Genomic DNA, 18,272 nt, shown 5'->3' with positions numbered 1-18,272 from the left:
GGTGGTCCAATTAAGCGCTATGCGCTTCCTGTCCGAGGGGGAAGGGATTCCCCAGCTGTCAGAGTGAGTTCTTTTGCGCATGTGCACGAAAGAGCGCACGTCTCCCTGAGACTAAGTGCTGCCTCAGGGAGATCGCTGACAGTGTTTCAAACTTCAAAAATAGAATAATAAAAAAAATATTTACATGTCTCCCTCATGTGACAATGTCACACGAGATGGGACATGTAAGTAAATATGACAAAAACTTTATTAAGCTTTTTTAAAACAGACATGAAACCTCAACCCGCCAGCTCCTGGCCTGCTCGCCAGTCTTAAGTTTGGACGGGCAGGGCCTTTAATTGGCTTGATGATCCTGACAGTGGCCTCAATTGGTCATTGAAAGGTCAACGGGTGGACAGCTGATCATGCTGTCCGCCCGCCTTCCTAAATATTTAAATGGGGCGGGATGACGTCAGGGGTTACCCCCGATGTCATCCCGCGTTATTTTCGCATCGGCGAGCGGGCCTTGCCCCCAACTCACCAACGGAAAAATTCTGCCTATGGTGTCAAACACAACACCAAGGTTGCAAACAGTCTGGTTTAGTCTTAGACAGTTGCCAGGGAGAAGGAATAGATTTGGTAGCTCGGAGTTTGGAGCAGGAACCAAAAACAATAGCTTCAGTGTTCCCAACGTTTAACTGGAGGAAATTTTTGCTCACCCAATACTGATTGTTCGGATAAGCAGTCTGAAAATTTGGCAATAGTGGAGAAATCGATAGAATTGGCTGTGAGATAGAGCTGACTGTCATCAGCATACATGCAGAAACTAACACTGTGCTTTCAGAAGATGACAAGGTCAGTTCTATCAGACATTTAACCTGTGAACTACGGAATGAACTGCTGAAGAGGCTGTTCAGTTTTGTAGGTTTCCAGTTCATGCACATCAGAAAACCAGGGCCAGGGTTTTACTGCCCCGCTGCAGCGTGTCTCCCCCATTTAAATCTCCATTCAGTCCGGTAGGACTGTAATATGCCACCAGGTGGGAGGGGCCATAAAATCCTGGCCTAGGAATAGTTTTGTTATTGTAAACGTTGAATACACAATTTGACATAAAACAAGAAAGTGTGTTTTATTCATATTTGCCCTGTTGTACATTTTTCTCCTTTTCTTTCCTGTTAACTCATTTCTTTACCATGTTCAGCCTTAAAGAAAGAACTTGCATATATATATATATATATATATATATAAAAACTTTCAATTTCCACAGCTAATTTTTGATTTTTTTCTTCTATAAGGCAGCAATCAATTTACATCGTGCAGCATCCCACATTATAGATATTGCTTGAGTAACAACCATGAGTGAGGAGACCACCAGTGCCTTTCTTTGAATACTACAATGGAATCATTGTAGTCGTCTTTTAATGTCTAATTCAAAAGGGACCTGTTCCAAATAATGCAGTATTCAATGCTGCACAGCAGTATCAACCTTGGAAACTTTAACAAAAAGAGAAGACTGATGATGATATGGTTCCTGTATTCAAATTAATGTGATTCAAAGATGTAAGAGACCAGTCCAAGTTATTTAATTTCATATAGGATAGCAAGATAAAGCAACATGAATATCAGCTGAAAATAGATTGACTCAGGGATAATGCAAAAATGCAATGTTGCACTGGGCGGAATCTTTCCAATCCCTGTGGGGGTGGGTTCCAAGGCTGGATCAGGAGGAATTTCAGAGAAATGTGTGCTGGATCAAAGTCTGATGCGTTCCCACTTCTGGGTGATCTTCCTGGAGGTGAGTCAGCACTGGCAAAGGCTACCCACCCAGCAGTAATGGATACTGCTGAATTAAATGTCCATTTGAAGGCTGTTTTAGCCCACAGATAGGTTGGGATCTTCTTGGTGGAGGACGGACTACCCCGCTGAGGGCCATACCTAGTAGGTGCCTCCTCTTTAACCCCCAAACTGGAGCCATAGTGGGCCACTTCTGCGGCTGTTGGCCATCCTGTGAAGGGGTTTTTCCTTCACAGGCCTGCCCTGGTAGGTGTGGGCACCGCTGATTTGATTAAATTCAAGATGGAGGCGCCATGTCAGTCGCCTCCTGCAGCAGCATTGCCCACCTCTGCTGGGGTGGGCTGTGGCCCTTACAAGGCTTACAAGGCTGCAGGCTTTCTGATGAGGTTGTAGGCCCAAGGAAACCTCTTGCCATCCTCAGTTGGGCGACGGACCCAGAGGCAGTCTCTTAATTGGTTGCCTCTGAAGGTGAACTCCCAGGCAGTCGTGCCAACTGCCAGTGCAGGGTCGGAATCAGGAAATGGTTCAGACCCTTCACAAATTTTTAAAGATGACACGATTCTGCCCAAAGAGAGCATGGATGGTTTTGGGCATACTTTACCAAAGAAGATTTTGGTGCTTAAAAGTCTTCAAGGTCAAAATGAACATTTATCTTGAAGAGAGACACGTCACCAGTTTGAAGTGCTTGGACAACAGTAAGGCAGAAAATGGTCATTTCCAGCATTGTGATTTTCTATATTTCACCCTCCTGTGATAAAGGACTTCTACCCCATTTCCTCAGGCTTTCACCACTCCCCAGACTAAATCTTTTCATTTTCCTCAGACAGAATACTTCTATTTCCCCTCACACAGATTATTTCTATTCTCTCAAACTTTAGATCCAGCCTTCTGAAGGTAGAATACCTCCACCCCATCAAATATTTGTTTTTCTTCCTCTTTAATCAAACACTTCCACGTTTTATAATACAGACAAAATACTTCCAACGCCCAGCCACACACAAGATGCAACATTGTAATTTGTGCATATTGCCAGACAGTTTTTCGATGGAATTAGGAGAGAATGTATAACATTTCTATTATATTTGAAAACAATTAGCGTGTTCTAACTTGTCATTTTGTCATAGATTTTGAACAGATTTAGCAACTCAATACTGGGCATCCATGAGGCACTGTGGGCCATCAGCAGTAGCATAATTTACTTGAACACAACATGTAACCTCATGGCCCGGCATATCCCCCACTCTATCATTACCATCCAGCCAGGGGATCAACCCTGGTTGAATGAAGAGTGCAGGAGGGCATGCCAGGGGCAGCACCAGGCATACCTAAAAATGAGGCGTCAACCTGGTGAAGCTATAACACAGGACTATTTATATGTCAAACAGCATAAGCAGCAAGTGATGGACAAAGCTAAGCGATCCCACAACCAATGGATCAGACCCAAGCTCTGCAGTCCTGCCACACCTAGTCGTGAATGGTGGTGGACAATTAAACAACGCACTGGAAGAGGAGGCTCCACAAATATCCGCATCCTCAATGATGGAGGAGCCCAGCACATGAGTGCAAAAGATGAGGTTGAAGCATTTGCTACAACCTGCAGCCAGAAGTGCCGAGTGGATGATCCATCTCGGCCTCCTCCGGATCCCAGCATCACAGATGCCAGTCTTCAGTCAATTCGATTCACACCACGTGATATCAAGAAATGGCTGAAGGCATAGGATACTGCAAAGGCTATGGGCCCTGACAATATTCCAGCAATAGTACTGAAGACTTGTGCTCCAGAACTTACCGCGCCCCTAGCCAAGCTGTTCCAGTACAACTACAACATTGGCATCTACCCAGCTATGTGGAAAATTGCTCATTAGTAAACCAGATGGGTTTTTGTGACAATCAACAATGGTTTCATGGTCATCATCATACCTTTAGTTCCAGATTTTTTTTATTGGATTCAAATGTCACCATCTGCCGTGGTGTCTGAACACGCCAGAGCATTACCCTGATTCTCTGGAATACTAGTACACTGCCTTCCCCTACGGGTGTATGGGTGTACCTACACCACATGGACTGCAGTGGTTCAAGAAGGCAGCTCACCACCACCTTCCCAAGAGCAACTGGGGATGGGCAATAAATGCTGACCCAGTCAGTGACACCCACATCCCATGAATGAATAAAAAAATGAATAAAAAAATCTTTTTGTCTTTTCTCTGGATACTTTTTTTTCTCATTCATGGGACATGGGTGTCGCTGGCTAGGCCAGCATTTATTACCCATCCCTAATTGTCCTTGAGAATGTGGTGGAGAGCTTATGCGGGACATTTTTAGTCATTATATTATCACACATGACATTTAGCTTCACACTGGAGTGTAATAACTTAATGGCAGTGTCTTCACAGCATCTATATAACTGCATCATGCAACCAAACTGTCAATTGAAAAGCCCACTGGTGGAAATATGAATCATGACTCTGATTCCTAGTTACAAATTTACTAATTATTATTACTTACCACTTCCACTGGAGAGTAATAAATGCGAAATCCAGGTTTGGCCACAAAATATTCATCTGATTTAAAGGTTATCCTGAGCCTATTGCTTTTTGATATTAGTCTTGGGGGAACCTCCTTATTTCCACACCATCTTCCACGAATAATTCGGTTTGTGTCAGAGATATCTTCCACCTCTACAAAGTCATACCTAAATGGTGGAGAATGTAAAGACTCATGGTTAGTTTCCAAATTAATGTACTTTCTTTCAAAATAAAAGCTATGTTCCTGGGAGATTGTATGGGTAAATAAAACATCTCATGCAGTACTGATTAAAACAGCCCAAGAATATTCCACCTTTGGGACTGGATTTCATGGAATTGGGGAGAGTCTGTGGAAGTGTAAAAATGGTGGCTCAGACCTGACTCCGTGATTCCCAACCCCATTCCTAGCACCCCCAGTTTTATTAGACTGTTGAAACAGCTAAACCCCAGGGAAAACATTGCTTGGTTGGCAGTTCGTGCTCTGTGATGTATTCTGTCAATTGCACAATGTTTATTTAAACAAGACAAGGAGGTTTCAATCGCTTGCAGTTTCAACTATTGATACTTTAAACGATCTGGATGATTGACACTTTTAAAGGCCTGTAGTGAAAGGAATATTTTTTAAGAAAGTAGCAATTTATGAATGAATGACTTTATTTAAAGCTTGATCACACATACAATTTTGACTGTTGGGCTCATTGGTTATGTGCATAGGGTATAATGGATGAATGGGAATGGATGGGCTGAGCTTCACATGCAGGGTACGAGAGGCCATGGAGTTTTCCGTGAGCCATAGTTTAGCATGGAGTGAAACAGGGGCCATTTCAGGTGGGTGGAACATAGCTTGGCATGGAAGGTAAGAAGGACATGAGGGGTAGATGGAGGGTCATAGCTTGGCATGGAATGTATGAGGGACCATGGGGGGGATGGGGGCATGAGTTGGCATGGGTGGGCCATGGGGAGTTTGTAGGGGTGGAGGTGAAAGGGTATAAGGGGCAAGGGCAAGAGGGCCGCTCTTAGTTTTGCTATCATTCCTATAACTGGGACAAAATCCCAAAACACTGAGGTGGGTCTTTTAAACAGACCGCCTCAGCACCTGGCAGCCCCTGTGGCTGCCTCTGAACTCTTTCTGGTGGGGAGTGGGGGCATGCCGAGCTCTAATCAACCCCTCTCCACTCCCTCCGGGAATGAAAATCCCATCACTGCAGGCACTTTCTCCTGAGGTGGGGGGAGGGGTGTGTGTGTGTGTGTGGGGGGGGGGGGGGCGAGCCAGGACATGTCCCCAGTCCTTCTACCTGCCAGTGGGTTGAAAATCCAACCTTTGATCTGTGGTCTGTATTCAACTACCTGATCTTAGCTGGGTTAACAGTATTACAGTGAGCCTCAGTGATCCTGGGTTAAAGAGAAAAAAAAGCAGCAACTGATCACCATCCCATCCGACTGGTAAGTGTATGTCTGTCAATGTGGGGGGCGGGGGGGTGGTTGATAGAGTTTGTCTGAGCTATGGTTGTTTCTCCCTCCAACTCCACGATGGGAAATCTTCTGGACTTGATCCTTGCAGAAGGCCCATTTTCAGTTTGGAAAAGAAAGACATACATTTGTATCGTGTCTTGCACAACCATTGGTCATCCCAAAGTGTTTCACAATGAATGAAATATTTTTGAAGTGTAGTCACTGTTCTAATGTAGGAAACACAGCAACCAAATTGTGCACAGCAAGCTTATCCCACAAACACCAATACGATAATGACCAAATATTCTGCTTTTGTGATGTTGATTGAGAGATAAATATTGGTCAAGACATCAGGGAGAACTCCCCTACTCTTCTTTGAAATGTTGCCATGAGATCTTTTACATCCACCCAAGTAGGCAGATTGGTTTAAAATCTTATCGGAAAGACGGCACCTTCGCAATTGCAGCAGTCCCTCAGTACACCATTTATTTATGGCAGGTTTAGCTCTGGCTCAGCTGTAACCCTACTTTGGGGTTGTCTGACCAATCAGGGAGGGAGGGCAGGATGAGCACTGGAAGTGTCAAAGGAAGGATTTCTAATTAAAACATGGGTTACAAGGGCTTACCGGCATGTGGAATTTTGAGGCTGTAGCAACCACGGGAATGGAGAGGAGACCTGGGAAGGCTGATCCTTGTGTCTCTCACTCTTACCTGGAGATGCTGATGCAAGATCTGAGGGGTTGTAGTGAGTTGACATTTCCTAAGAGCAGGAGGAAGAGAACAATCTCGCTAACCAAGGAGGTATAGATGGAAGTGACTGAGGAACTCAGCAGCAAGGAGTGGGGTCCCTCCAACCTGCAGACAGTAGAGGATCCAGGACCTCAGGAGGCTGCAAAAGGTGAATTACATAGCACTTTTAGGTGCCAAGCCTCAACACTCTGACTTGGGCAGCACTCTGCTGCACAATCCTCCTCAAGACAGTATACATTGCAGCTCCACTCATTCTCTCCGGCATCTCACATCGCCAGGGACGCTGGGGTGAAGGTGGTCAGGGTGGGGGAGCACATAGGGCAGCATATGGGCCCTCCAGTGACATGCTGTAGTGAGGTTGATAGGGTAATGCAGCTGAAGGTGTAAGATGCTAGATAGGTGAAACAGAGTTAATGTTTCAAGTGCGTATCACTCTTCTTCAGACTTTATCTAGCTGTCCTGCTACCTTCAGGAATCTGTGAACATGTACTCCAAGGTCAATCGATTGCTCTACACTTCTCAGTGGCCTACATTTATTGTACATCTCTACCTCGTTCACTGCACCCCAGCCACCCAAGTGCATTACCTCTCCATAACACTTCAAGGAGTAATGTTTCCCGGAATTGTGGGAGTTTAAGAAATAATTCTTTGTGGCTTTTTATTTTCCTTAAATTAAATTTAATTTCCATTGCATATATTTAAATATGTTATTGTTTTCCATTGTGGAATCTCATTTCCTAACTTTCCATTTGAAACTGGTTAAAAATGTGGCTGTTGAAAAGATTTAGAATAAGACAGCTGGTTCCTGAGGTTACAGTATGACCAAAGAACTAAGATTCCTTTTCAGTGTAGACACCACTTATTACATTTATTGATTTTGTTGAACATAGGTGAAATCAGATTTAATAGAGTGATATATGCCTTGTTTGAAGTAATATAACTGTCTGTTTTTAAATTAGAATGGAGAGGGACTATCAGGCAGAACACTTGCAATTTGGAATCTTCAAGTTATGTGTAATTTTACACTGCTAGTTTAGATGTATGAAAAAATGTGTCTAGTCACCTAGTAATATTCACATGCAAATGTATTCAATAGTAGTGTAAGTGCTCTTCAGAGCAGCCGCTGACAATTAGTTGTCCTTGAAATTTAAGTACACTTCTTACAGCTTTTTTACTTTAATTTTAAGCAGAATGACATCAAAATGTTTAAAAATAAAGGTACATTGAAAGGGATATGGATCAATCGATTGATGGCTAGAATGAACCATATTCAAATGTGATCTCAAAGTCAAAATGAATCAGGTTGACTATCTATGTGCACTTTCCCAATAGCAAAAGGGTAGACAGGAATCCACAAATGAATGTAATTTATGCATAGTCATTTTTTTTTTCTTTGTTGCTGTGCATGAGGGAATTGTCATGGTGAGCTGACCACAGAGGTCAATAAGCCATCAGCAATGAAGAACAATGTGCTTGTAAAATCAAATCTGTCACAGCACAGTTGCTGTCTGACATCTGGTGAAAAATGAAGCTTCTTTGCATGTTCCCATAGAAAAACATAAACATTAATAAGGACAATTTGTTGAAAACAGGCAGATTAAGTGCCCAGCACGTATAATAAGGCTAGTGCCATGTTACATGGCATGGAAAAATATACAATTATCCACCAGAGGCATAAATTATCAAAGTGCAGGCACATTTTGCATTCTGAAAGACTGGACAGAAGCAGAACACCTACAGTCAGACATCAAGGATGTCCCTATTAATTATTAAAAGTCTTTTCTGGGAAATCAAAGAACTGAAATGCTTAGAATGTGGTTTATTCTATTTCTGTGATTCCTGTGTGTATATCAAGGTCAGTAAGATGATTAGGACTGTAATGAAATGCTCCTTTATTTTCTCACCCTAAAATCATATATTTAATTTTTAAAATATGTATATATGTTAAAATGCTAATCTAAGGGCCTGTAGCATTCTGATATGGCATTGTTGCATTATCCTTTGGTAAAGTCATTTCTAGACACAATCCTAAGATGCCAAATTACTGGATTCTCTTCAGTTCTTGTGTTGTTTTCTGGCAGGCATTAATAACAGGACATTATATTTATTAACAATTGTAGGCAACTTAATGGATATGATGCAGAGAATAGCCAGGTTGATTCTTGTTCCTTTGTTAAACAGGAAAATGAGGGGCCTATTGAAGTCAGCCAAAATTCCATTTGAGAAAAGATAAAATATTCTTAATTAATTTTCCAACTTTTCATTACACTTTCAATGAATTATGTTTCACCTTGGATAATGTTAAAAATAGATTTTTGTGCCTGCTTATGTTGCCAACTCTTAAAACTAATAAATATTTTAAAAAATGATATGATTTTCCCAGTGCTCTTTAGAAAAATAAGCTTTTTGAATTATAGATTTTAGAAAATCAAAAGATAGGAACAGGAGTAGGCTATTTGTCCCTCAAGCCTATTAGATCATTGAGTTAGATCATAGCTGATTGTACCTCAATTCTAATTACACAACTTTGCTCTTTATCCTTTGATACCCCTAACTAACTAAAATCTATGAATGTCAGTCTGGAAAATATCAATTGATCCAGAATCCACAATCTTTTGTCAAAGGGAATTCTAACATGTCATGACCCCTTATTTGAAAGCTGCCTGATTGAGCGTAAATGACCTGGCTTTAATTTTAACATTTCCTCAAAACCCCACTTATTCTGGATTTTCCCACCAGAGACAGTCGCTTCTCCGTATCTATTCTAACAAATGCTTTCATTATTTTAAAGACCTTCATTAGGCCACCCCTCAACCTTCCAAATACAAAGGAATTCAAACCAGTTAGTCTCACCATAGCGCTGGCATTTTGATATTTTGAATTTCTTATGTCAAGATATTAAGGGCGGAAACGTCCCAGATTTGTACTAAGTGCGGTAGCGGGAGGGAAAGACAGCATTTTTCCTGTCGGCTACAATGGTAGCTTCTCACACCGTATCATCCCAAACCTGCCGCATTAATTATGCATTGCTGGGAAACACGCCATTTTGATGGCGGGCGCACTCTCGTTTACCCGCCATGCCATCACCTCACCGCTTCATCACACCAGGCACCACATGTAAAGTGCAGCTGCGCACACACCTCTCAGTGCTTCCAGTCCAGGACTGCTGCACAGAAGACAAGATAGAGCCGAAATGCAGAAAGACTGCAGCCACCCACCCCCACCACGCACACAACCCCCGCCCCCCCCCCCACCCCCCCCCCCGCGGTTTAGTGACGTGTCCCTTGAGCACCTTTGGACGCTATGGAGGCCCACCATGATGTCCTCTAGCCCCACTCTGCCGCAGGATGGGCAGCAACATCAAAACGGCATGGGAGGTGATGGCAGCAGTGGTCAGCGCCAACGCCCTGAAAGAGGACAGCAACCCAGTGCTGCAACAGGATGAATGGTCTCATCCATTCTACCAGGGTAACTCACTCTTCTCATCACTCTCAACTCACACACTCACAAACCCATCACACATCTCACACCTCAAGGGACAACACCACTAACTCTCACACACACCGTCGCATCTCCATCAGGCTCATATCATCTCAAACTCGCATCCTCATCCTGTCCATCTCTCCACTCACCACACAAACATTTCATGCAGTGCCATGTGTCCTGCTCACACTCTCTCCATCTGTTTCCATGCAGGAGAAGCTAGCTCGTATCAGCAGGGAGATGTCCCAGACCGGGGTGGAGTGGCCCACATTAGGCCCATTATTTGCTTTGAGGAATGTGCCATTGCGCAGACTGGTATGAACACAGAGCTTACCTGAGGTGACGGTGAGGTCAGTGACGAACACCCTCATGAGGATCTGGCACCACATCATTACTCTCTCAACACAAATGTGAGTGCTCTCTCTCCTGCTTTTGAGTCTGCCGCCATGCACTAATTATCTCTACAGAATTACCTGGAAAAACTCAGCAGGTCTGGCAGCATCGGCGGAGAAGAAAAGAGTTGACGTTTCGAGTCCTCATGACCCTTCGACAGAACTTGCGTTCGAGTCCAAGAAAGAGTTGAAATATAAGCTGGTTTAAGGTGTGTGTGTGGGGGGCGGAGAGATAGAGAGACAAAGAGGCGGAGGGTGGGGGGGTGTGGTTGTAGGGACAAACAAGCAGTGATAGAAGCAGATCATCAAAAGATGTCAACCACAATAGTACAATAGAACACATAGGTGTTAAAATTAAAGTTGGTGATATTATCTAAACGAATGTGCTAATTAAGAATGGATGGTAGGGCACTCAAGGTATAGCTCTAGTGGGGTTTTTTTTATATAATGGAAATAGGTGGGAAAAGGAAAATCTTTATAATTTATTGGAAAAAAAAAGGGAAGGGGGAAACAGAAAGGGGGTGGGGATGGGGGAGGGAGCTTACGACCTAAAGTTGTTGAATTCAATATTCAGTCCGGAAGGCTGTAAAGTCCCTAGTCGGAAGATGAGGTGTTGTTCCTCCAGTGTGCGTTGGGCTTCACTGGAACAATGCAGCAAGCCAAGGACAGACATGTGGGCAAGAGAGCAGGGTGGAGTGTTGAAATGGCAAGCGACAGGGAGGTTTGGGTCATTCTTGCGGACAGACCGCAGGTGTTCTGCAAAGCGGTCGCCCAGTTTACGTTTGGTCTCTCCAATGTAGAGGAGACCACATTGGGAGCAACGAATGCAGTAGACTAAGTTGGGGGAAATGCAAGTGAAATGCTGCTTCACTTGAAAGGAATGTTTGGGTCCTTGGACGGTGAGGAGAGAGGAAGTGAAGGGGCAGGTGTTGCATCTTTTGCGTGGGCATGGGGTGGTGCCATAGGAGGGGGTTGAGGAGTAGGGGGTGATGGAGGAGTGGACCAGGGTGTCCCGGAGGGAGCGATCCCTACGGAATGCCGATAAGGGGGGTGAAGGGAAGATGTGTTTGGTGGTGGCATCATGCTGGAGTTGGCGGAAATGGCGGAGGATGATCCTTTGAATGCGGAGGCTGGTGGGGTGATAAGTGAGGACAAGGGGGACCCTATCATGTTTCTGGGAGGGAGGAGAAGGCGTGAGGGCGGATGCGCGGGAGATGGGCCGGACACGGTTGAGGGCCCTGTCAACGACCGTGGGTGGAAAACCTCGGTTAAGGAAGAAGGAGGACATGTCAGAGGAACTGTTTTTGAATGTAGCATCATCGGAACAGATGCGACGGAGGCGAAGGAACTGAGAGAATGGGATGGAGTCCTTACAGGAAGCGGGGTGTGAGGAACTGTAGTCGAGATAGCTGTGGGAGTCGGTGGGTTTGTAATGGATATTGGTGGACAGTCTATCACTAGAGATTGAGACAGAGAGGTCAAGGAAGGGAAGGGAAGTGTCAGAGATGGACCACGTGAAAATGATGGAGGGGTGGAGATTGGAAGCAAAGTTAATAAATTTTTGCAAGTCCTGACGAGAGCATGAAGCGGCACCGAAGTAATCATCGATGTACCGGAGATAGAGTTGTGGAAGGGGGCCGGAGTAGGACTGCAACAAGGAATGTTCCACATACCCCATAAAGAGACAGGCATAGCTGGGGCCCATGTGGGTACCCATAGCCACACCTTTTATTTGGAGGAAGTGAGAGGAGTTGAAGGAGAAATTGTTCAGTGTGAGAACAAGTTCAGCCAGACGGAGGAGAGTAGTGGTGGATGGGGATTGTTCGGGCCTCTGTTCGAGGAAGAAGCTAAGGGCCTTCAGACCATCCTGGTGGGGGATGGAGGTGTAGAGGGATTGGACGTCCATGGTGAAGAGCAAGCGGTTGGGGCCAGGGAACTGGAAATTGTTGATATGACGTAAGGTGTCGGAGGAATCACAGATGTAGGTGGGAAGGGACTGGACAAGGGGAGAGAGAAGGGAGTCAAGATAACGAGAAATGAGTTCTGTGGGGCAGGAGCAAGCTGAGACGATCGGTCTACCGGGGCAGTTCTGTTTGTGGATTTTGGGTAGGAGATAGAAGCGGGCCGTCCGAGGTTGGTCGACTATCAGGTTGGAAGCTGTGGGAGGGAGATCCCCAGAGGAGATGAGGTCACTGACAGTCCAATAAATTATAAAGATTTTCCTTTTCCCACCTATTTCCATTATATTAAAAAAAAACCCACTAGAGCTATACCTTTAGTGCCCTACCATCCATTCTTAATTAGCACATTCGTTTAGATAATATCACCAACTTTAATTTTAACACCTATGTGTTCTATTGTACTATTGTGGTTGACATCTTTTGATGATCTGCTTCTATCACTGCTTGTTTGTCCCTACAACCACACCGCCCCCCCCTCCGCCTCTTTGTCTCTCTATCTCTCCGCCCCCCACACACACACCTGAAACCAGTTTATATTTCAACTCTTTCTTGGACTCGAACGCAAGTTCTGTCGAAGGGTCATGAGGACTCGAAACGTCAACTCTTTTCTTCTCCGCCGATGCTGCCAGACCTGCTGAATTTTTCCAGGTAATTCTGTTTTTGTTTTGGATTTCCAGCATCCGCAGTTTTTTTGTTTTTAACTAATTATCTCTACTTTGGTTCACAGGGAGCTCTGCAAAGCAACTGACACCCTCAACCAGCCAGCTCCTCAGCTCCATCTACATCCCCACCTCCAGCCAAGAGGACACCAGGACACCTCCTCCACTGAAGAGCTGGAAATAAGCAGCCTGGAAGACCCGTCACAGCGCTTACCCACACCCTGCGCCAGCACAGAGACACACACCTCGGTGGGACCTAGATCTAGAGCAGGCTTGGGTTCACAATCTGCTTGTTGCCGCATGTGCATGTGTCCGCAGCAGAGGAGGCAGGCGCAGCCGAGCTCCCCAGCACTCGGAGGACTGCTGGGGAAGAGGCATCTGAGAGGAGGAAGAGGCATCGGAGTCAGGTGATGAACCTCTGGATTTGGCCTTCCAATTCATCCTGGAGAGACAGCAAAAGGCGGGGGAACATCACACAGAGCTGGTGGAAGCCCTCAACAGAGTGATGTGAGTTGGAGGAGTGCGTCTGCCTGCTCTCTGATGAAGTGGTGCCCACATGTGCGTGTATGGAAGTCTCCATGGGAAGAATGGCAGACACCATGGAGGCCCTGGTCCAGCAGAACGCAGAGATATGTGCAAACCTGCACTCCATCATGGGAGCCATGGGTAAGTTCCTGCACTGGTAATGTGAGAGGGAAACGGGACACCTCGACATCCCTCCAGGTGCTCCTTCCACTCAGAGAGTCAGGTAGGGCACCTGGGCACCCGAAGGGAGGAAGAGTGACAGCTGGACAATCCTGGGTCATCCACTCAGTAATTGCAGAGGCTGTCTTCTCCCTTCAAGTCCCCTTTGCCTATGACCACTGCCCCCCCGCCCCCCCCACCAACCTCGTCCTCCATCATTGCAGAAGTAGCAGCTGGCCCACGAGCGATTCTGGAGAGAGGTGTGTGTGTGGGCCTTTCGGAGCCTTGTGGAAACACTCTCCCAAGCACGCAGATTCTTCCCGTATCACACTCACCTCAATGTCCTGATCATTTTCAATGCTGCCTCCTGGGGTTCACTTTCAGTTGTCCATCTGAGCTGACCTGCATCTCCACCACCCACTGATTGCTCTCCATGCAGCACCTGATCTTGCGCACCACGACTTTCATTTCACTTTTGATTTAGACAACATGATGGTGATATAGTATTTCATTCACTATCCTGTCCTTTCCCCTCCCGCAGTTACCCATTTCCTTCCCCCCATCACTGTTGACCCCTGGCATCAGCTTTCATCGCCACTCTGTGACCTACCAGCCATAGCCCTTTTCTTTTGGGGATGTCCAGGTGAATGTGCTCATTCCCTTCCTACCCAAAAAACTCATCCATCTTGACCTCCCCAACGTCCTTCCCTGCCCCAGTGTCCATGTCTGCCTCCAAGTCCCTACCAACCACCCCTGCCATCCCTTCTACTGCTACCGTCGAACCCTCACCCTCCCGCCTCACTCTGCCCTTGGTCATTCTTACCATTCCCTTGTACCACGCCCACCCTCAGTTTGCTCCCCAGGAGGCAGTTGTGGACTCATCAGAGTCCATCCTTGCACATTCACCCGGACATCCCCCCCGTGGACCCCTTCCTCCTGGAACTCCGTCTCCCCCTGGAACACCCTTCTCCTCCTAGAACCCCTTTCCCCCTTTGGAACCCCTTCCCCACCCAGAACCCCTTCCCCACCCAGAAGCCCTTTCACCCGGAACCCTTCCCCCCTTGGAACTTATTCCCACCCCACCGGGACATCCCCCCTGCTTAGTCTTTCCCTCTTCCTGACTCCTTCAGACACCCTTACTTTTTTCACTACCCTTAGTCCTTCCTCCGTCCCGAATCCTTCCTCCAGCCTTACTCCTTCTCCCTTTTTGTCTCCTTCCTCCACTCTTACTTCTTCTTCCACCCAGACTCCCTCCCCACCCTGCACTCATTCCTCCCCCTGGACTCCCTCTTCTCTTTGCACTCCTTCCTCCCCCTGGATTCACTCCCCTCTCTGCACTCCTTCCCCTCTCCAAACTCCTTCCCTTACACATTCAACCCCCACCTTACACCTACCCCGCAGTTGCCTCCCAGTTACACCCTCATACCCTTAATCCCTCCCCCCAACCTCCCCCTGACACCTTTGTTCCCCCTCCCGACATTACTCCCAACACCTTTGCTCCCCCCTCCCAACCTCACCCCTCAACACCTTCGTTCCCCCTCCCAACCTCACCCCCAACACCTTTGTTCCCTCCTCCCTACCTCACCCCCTCCAACAACTCCATTTCCCCCTCCCAACCTAACCCCCCAACACCTTTGCTCCCCCCTCCCAACCTCACCTCTCAACACCTTCGCGCCCCCTCCCAACCTCACCCCCAACACCTTTGTTCCCTCCTCCCTACCTCACCCCCTCCAACAACTTCATATCCACCCTCCCAACCTCACCCCCCCGACACCTTTGTTCCTCCCCTCCCAACCTCACCCCCCCAACACTTCTTCCTCTCCCAATCGATCATGGACCTTCCTTTCCCACCCCCCGATACATTTTCATCTCCCAAACACAGCTGAACCTTCTTCTCCATCCTCTCGACCATTATCCATTGTCAGCAGACCCTCAATGGTGACTTTCCAACTTCCACGAGCTGCTTCGCAGCAGAGCCATGTCCATGAGAATCCACCCAGCATACCATGGATGTTCCTCCAGTGTGCCGCTGGTGTTTGGCTCCAGCATCTTCTCCTACTCGGATGTCCGCAAGGCCCTCATGATAAGTCCCGACTTTTGCACATCACACTTGTCAAGACGCGTTCTACAGCGGTGTTCCTGCCGACGTGGGTGGACGATCCAGCGAGGGGGGGACAATTCCGGTGGCTGGTCTTATAATGATGTGCAGATGTATTACAATGAGGTTCCCGACGTCCGATGGCAGCAAGCAAGGCCTGCCATTGGCAGGCTGAGCGAGCAATCAAACTGGTTTCACGATGTCGTGAAACTGATTTCTGGCCTTCTCGCCATATTGTCTGCTCATGCCACTGAACGTGCCCGATACCAACAGGCACGGAAAATTCCACCATAATTGTATGGATGAAAGCAACAAAATTTGCATCTCATTACTGTAACATTAAAACAAGTGTTAGAAAATAGCAGCAGTTATGAGATAGCATCATGAACTGATCTCCCCTGACTGAGTGCTTTTGAATTTGAAGGATCTACTTAACAAAAGCTGATGCAATAATATCCATGATGAAAATTAGGATAATTTGTTTCACATTTGAATCTGCTCAAAATTGCACTTCATAGGTAATTTAGTCAATTATTTCCCCTTTAGGTAAAGTCAATTAGACTGACTACACCTGCTTTCGATGTTGCAAGATGTGTACTATTTAGTCATTTTCATTTTAAATATCTAATTACACCATGTATACTGAGAATTTATTGATAAGTTCACTGCATCTAAATATAAGCAAAGAAAGATTTTGGTGATCTGTTCAACTAAAGGTCGAACCATTTGAAAGTGTTGCCAGACTATTTTGCTTTAAGTAGTAATGTAGAAATTAGTTCTGCAGTGTTATTGTACACAATTCTTCTGTGCTATTTTAGTGGATGTAACAATACATTGGGTTAACATACCTATTAAATTAATGGAAAGAATTGTTTGAAATGAGAGTGTGAAGCATTCAAAAATATAAATGACAGCAATTTCTACCCTACCATTTCTAATTGGCCTCCAATACCCTTTCCTACAATCACTTAACAATTGGACCTCACCAAAAAGTTGTAGAATTAACGAGGTCTGATTCTCAGTTCTGTAGTTGCAGACACACTCTTCGGAGCCTAAATTAGAAGATAAGTGTTGAAAAGCTACCTTATGTATTTTCCAAAGTGCTAATGATCGTCTAGTTGCAGCCACCAATATTAGACATTTAATGAGACACTGTTCATGAGATGAGTTTTGCCTATTTTCAAATATTTGGTGCAATGACATATAATCTGTCTGTTGACTTAGGCCTGAGAGCTAACATTATAGGATTTCTGCTGCATGGCTGATTTTACAACCTCACATTATCACTGTGGGGTGTCTTTTAAGTAAGCAGTTTGACTGATAGCTCCAGGTGGTTATAGAATAGAAATGTTTGTTTTCATAAGAGATTAGTTAAAGCAATTACAATGTATTGATTTTTTTATCAATGAATATTTTTTTAAATTATGATGTCATCAATAAGTACATTATTTTGTCTAAAGGAGGCGCAGGAACAAAGGAACCTTGGTGTATATGTACATATGTCATTGAAGGTGGCAGGGCATGTTGAGAGAGCAGTTAATAAAGCATATGGCATCCTAGGTTTTATTAATAGGCCACTGAGTACAAGAGTAAGGAGGTCATGTTAACTTTATATAAGACACTGGTTAGGTCTAATCTCGAGTATTGTGTCCAGTTCTGGGCACCATACGTAAGGAAGGATGTGAAGGCATTGGAAAGGGTACAGAGGAGATTCACAAGAATGATTCCAGGGATGAACAACTGGAGTTATGAGGATAGATCGGAGAAGTTGAGTCCATTTTCCTTGGAGAAAAGAAGGCTGAGAGGAGACTTGATAGAGGTATTCATGATCCTGAGGAGTATGGACAGGGAAAATAGTGCAAAACTGTTCCCACTCAAGAACTAAAGGGCATAGATTCAAAGTAATGTGTATAAGGAGTAGAAGTGATGTGAGGAAAAAAAAAATTCACCCAGAGAGTGTTTGGAGTCTGGAACAAACTTCCTGGAAGGGTGGTGGAGGCAGGTTGGATTGAGGTATTCAAAAGGGAATTGAATTGCTACCTGAAAAGAGAGAATGTGCAAGGTTACAGGGATAAGGCAGGGGAGTGGGATTAGGTAGAATGCTCTTTCAGTGAGCCAGTGGACTGAATGGCCTCTTGCTGCACTGTAACGATTCTGTAGTTCTGTGAGATGCTGTGATATAAATTGTGCCAAATGCATAATTGTACATAAATATCATGATGAAAATGATAGTGCTGTTGTCTCTCCAAACAACTTAAGCTTTTGTGTGTATGTGTGATCATCAAAGTGAAGGATGTTAGTGCTGAGAAATAGAATTTGATGCTGAGCTGAGTTTACAACACCTCAGGGGGGATTTTAACTTCAAAGAACGAGTGTGTTTGGGAGCAGGTAGGTGGTTAAAAGTGCCGACAATGACAGTGCGTTGAGAAGCTGTCTCTGATGACTTTCACATTTAATTGCGGCTGTGTTTGGCTGCAAGTGAGAAACCAGGAGAGG

General features: G+C 45.4%; 1 protein-coding gene across 6 annotated transcripts in view; it reads right to left on the bottom strand.

Moving 5' to 3' along the window:
• Nucleotides 1–18,272, bottom strand: part of pdgfd (platelet derived growth factor d) — a 200,167-nt gene that overhangs the window by 76,254 nt on the left and 105,641 nt on the right. For all 6 annotated transcript variants that reach the window (XM_041199509.1, XM_041199513.1, XM_041199511.1 and 3 more), the window contains one exon: nt 4,279–4,465. In XM_041199509.1, coding sequence (XP_041055443.1) covers nt 4,279–4,465 — 187 coding nt within the window. The remainder of the gene's footprint in view (nt 1–4,278; nt 4,466–18,272) is intronic.

Source organism: Carcharodon carcharias, chromosome 11 (genome assembly GCF_017639515.1).
Source record: "Carcharodon carcharias isolate sCarCar2 chromosome 11, sCarCar2.pri, whole genome shotgun sequence".
Lineage (NCBI taxonomy): Eukaryota > Metazoa > Chordata > Chondrichthyes > Lamniformes > Lamnidae > Carcharodon > Carcharodon carcharias.
The sequence above is the reverse complement of the archived record's forward strand: the minus strand, read 5'-3'. Positions and strand labels throughout refer to the sequence as shown.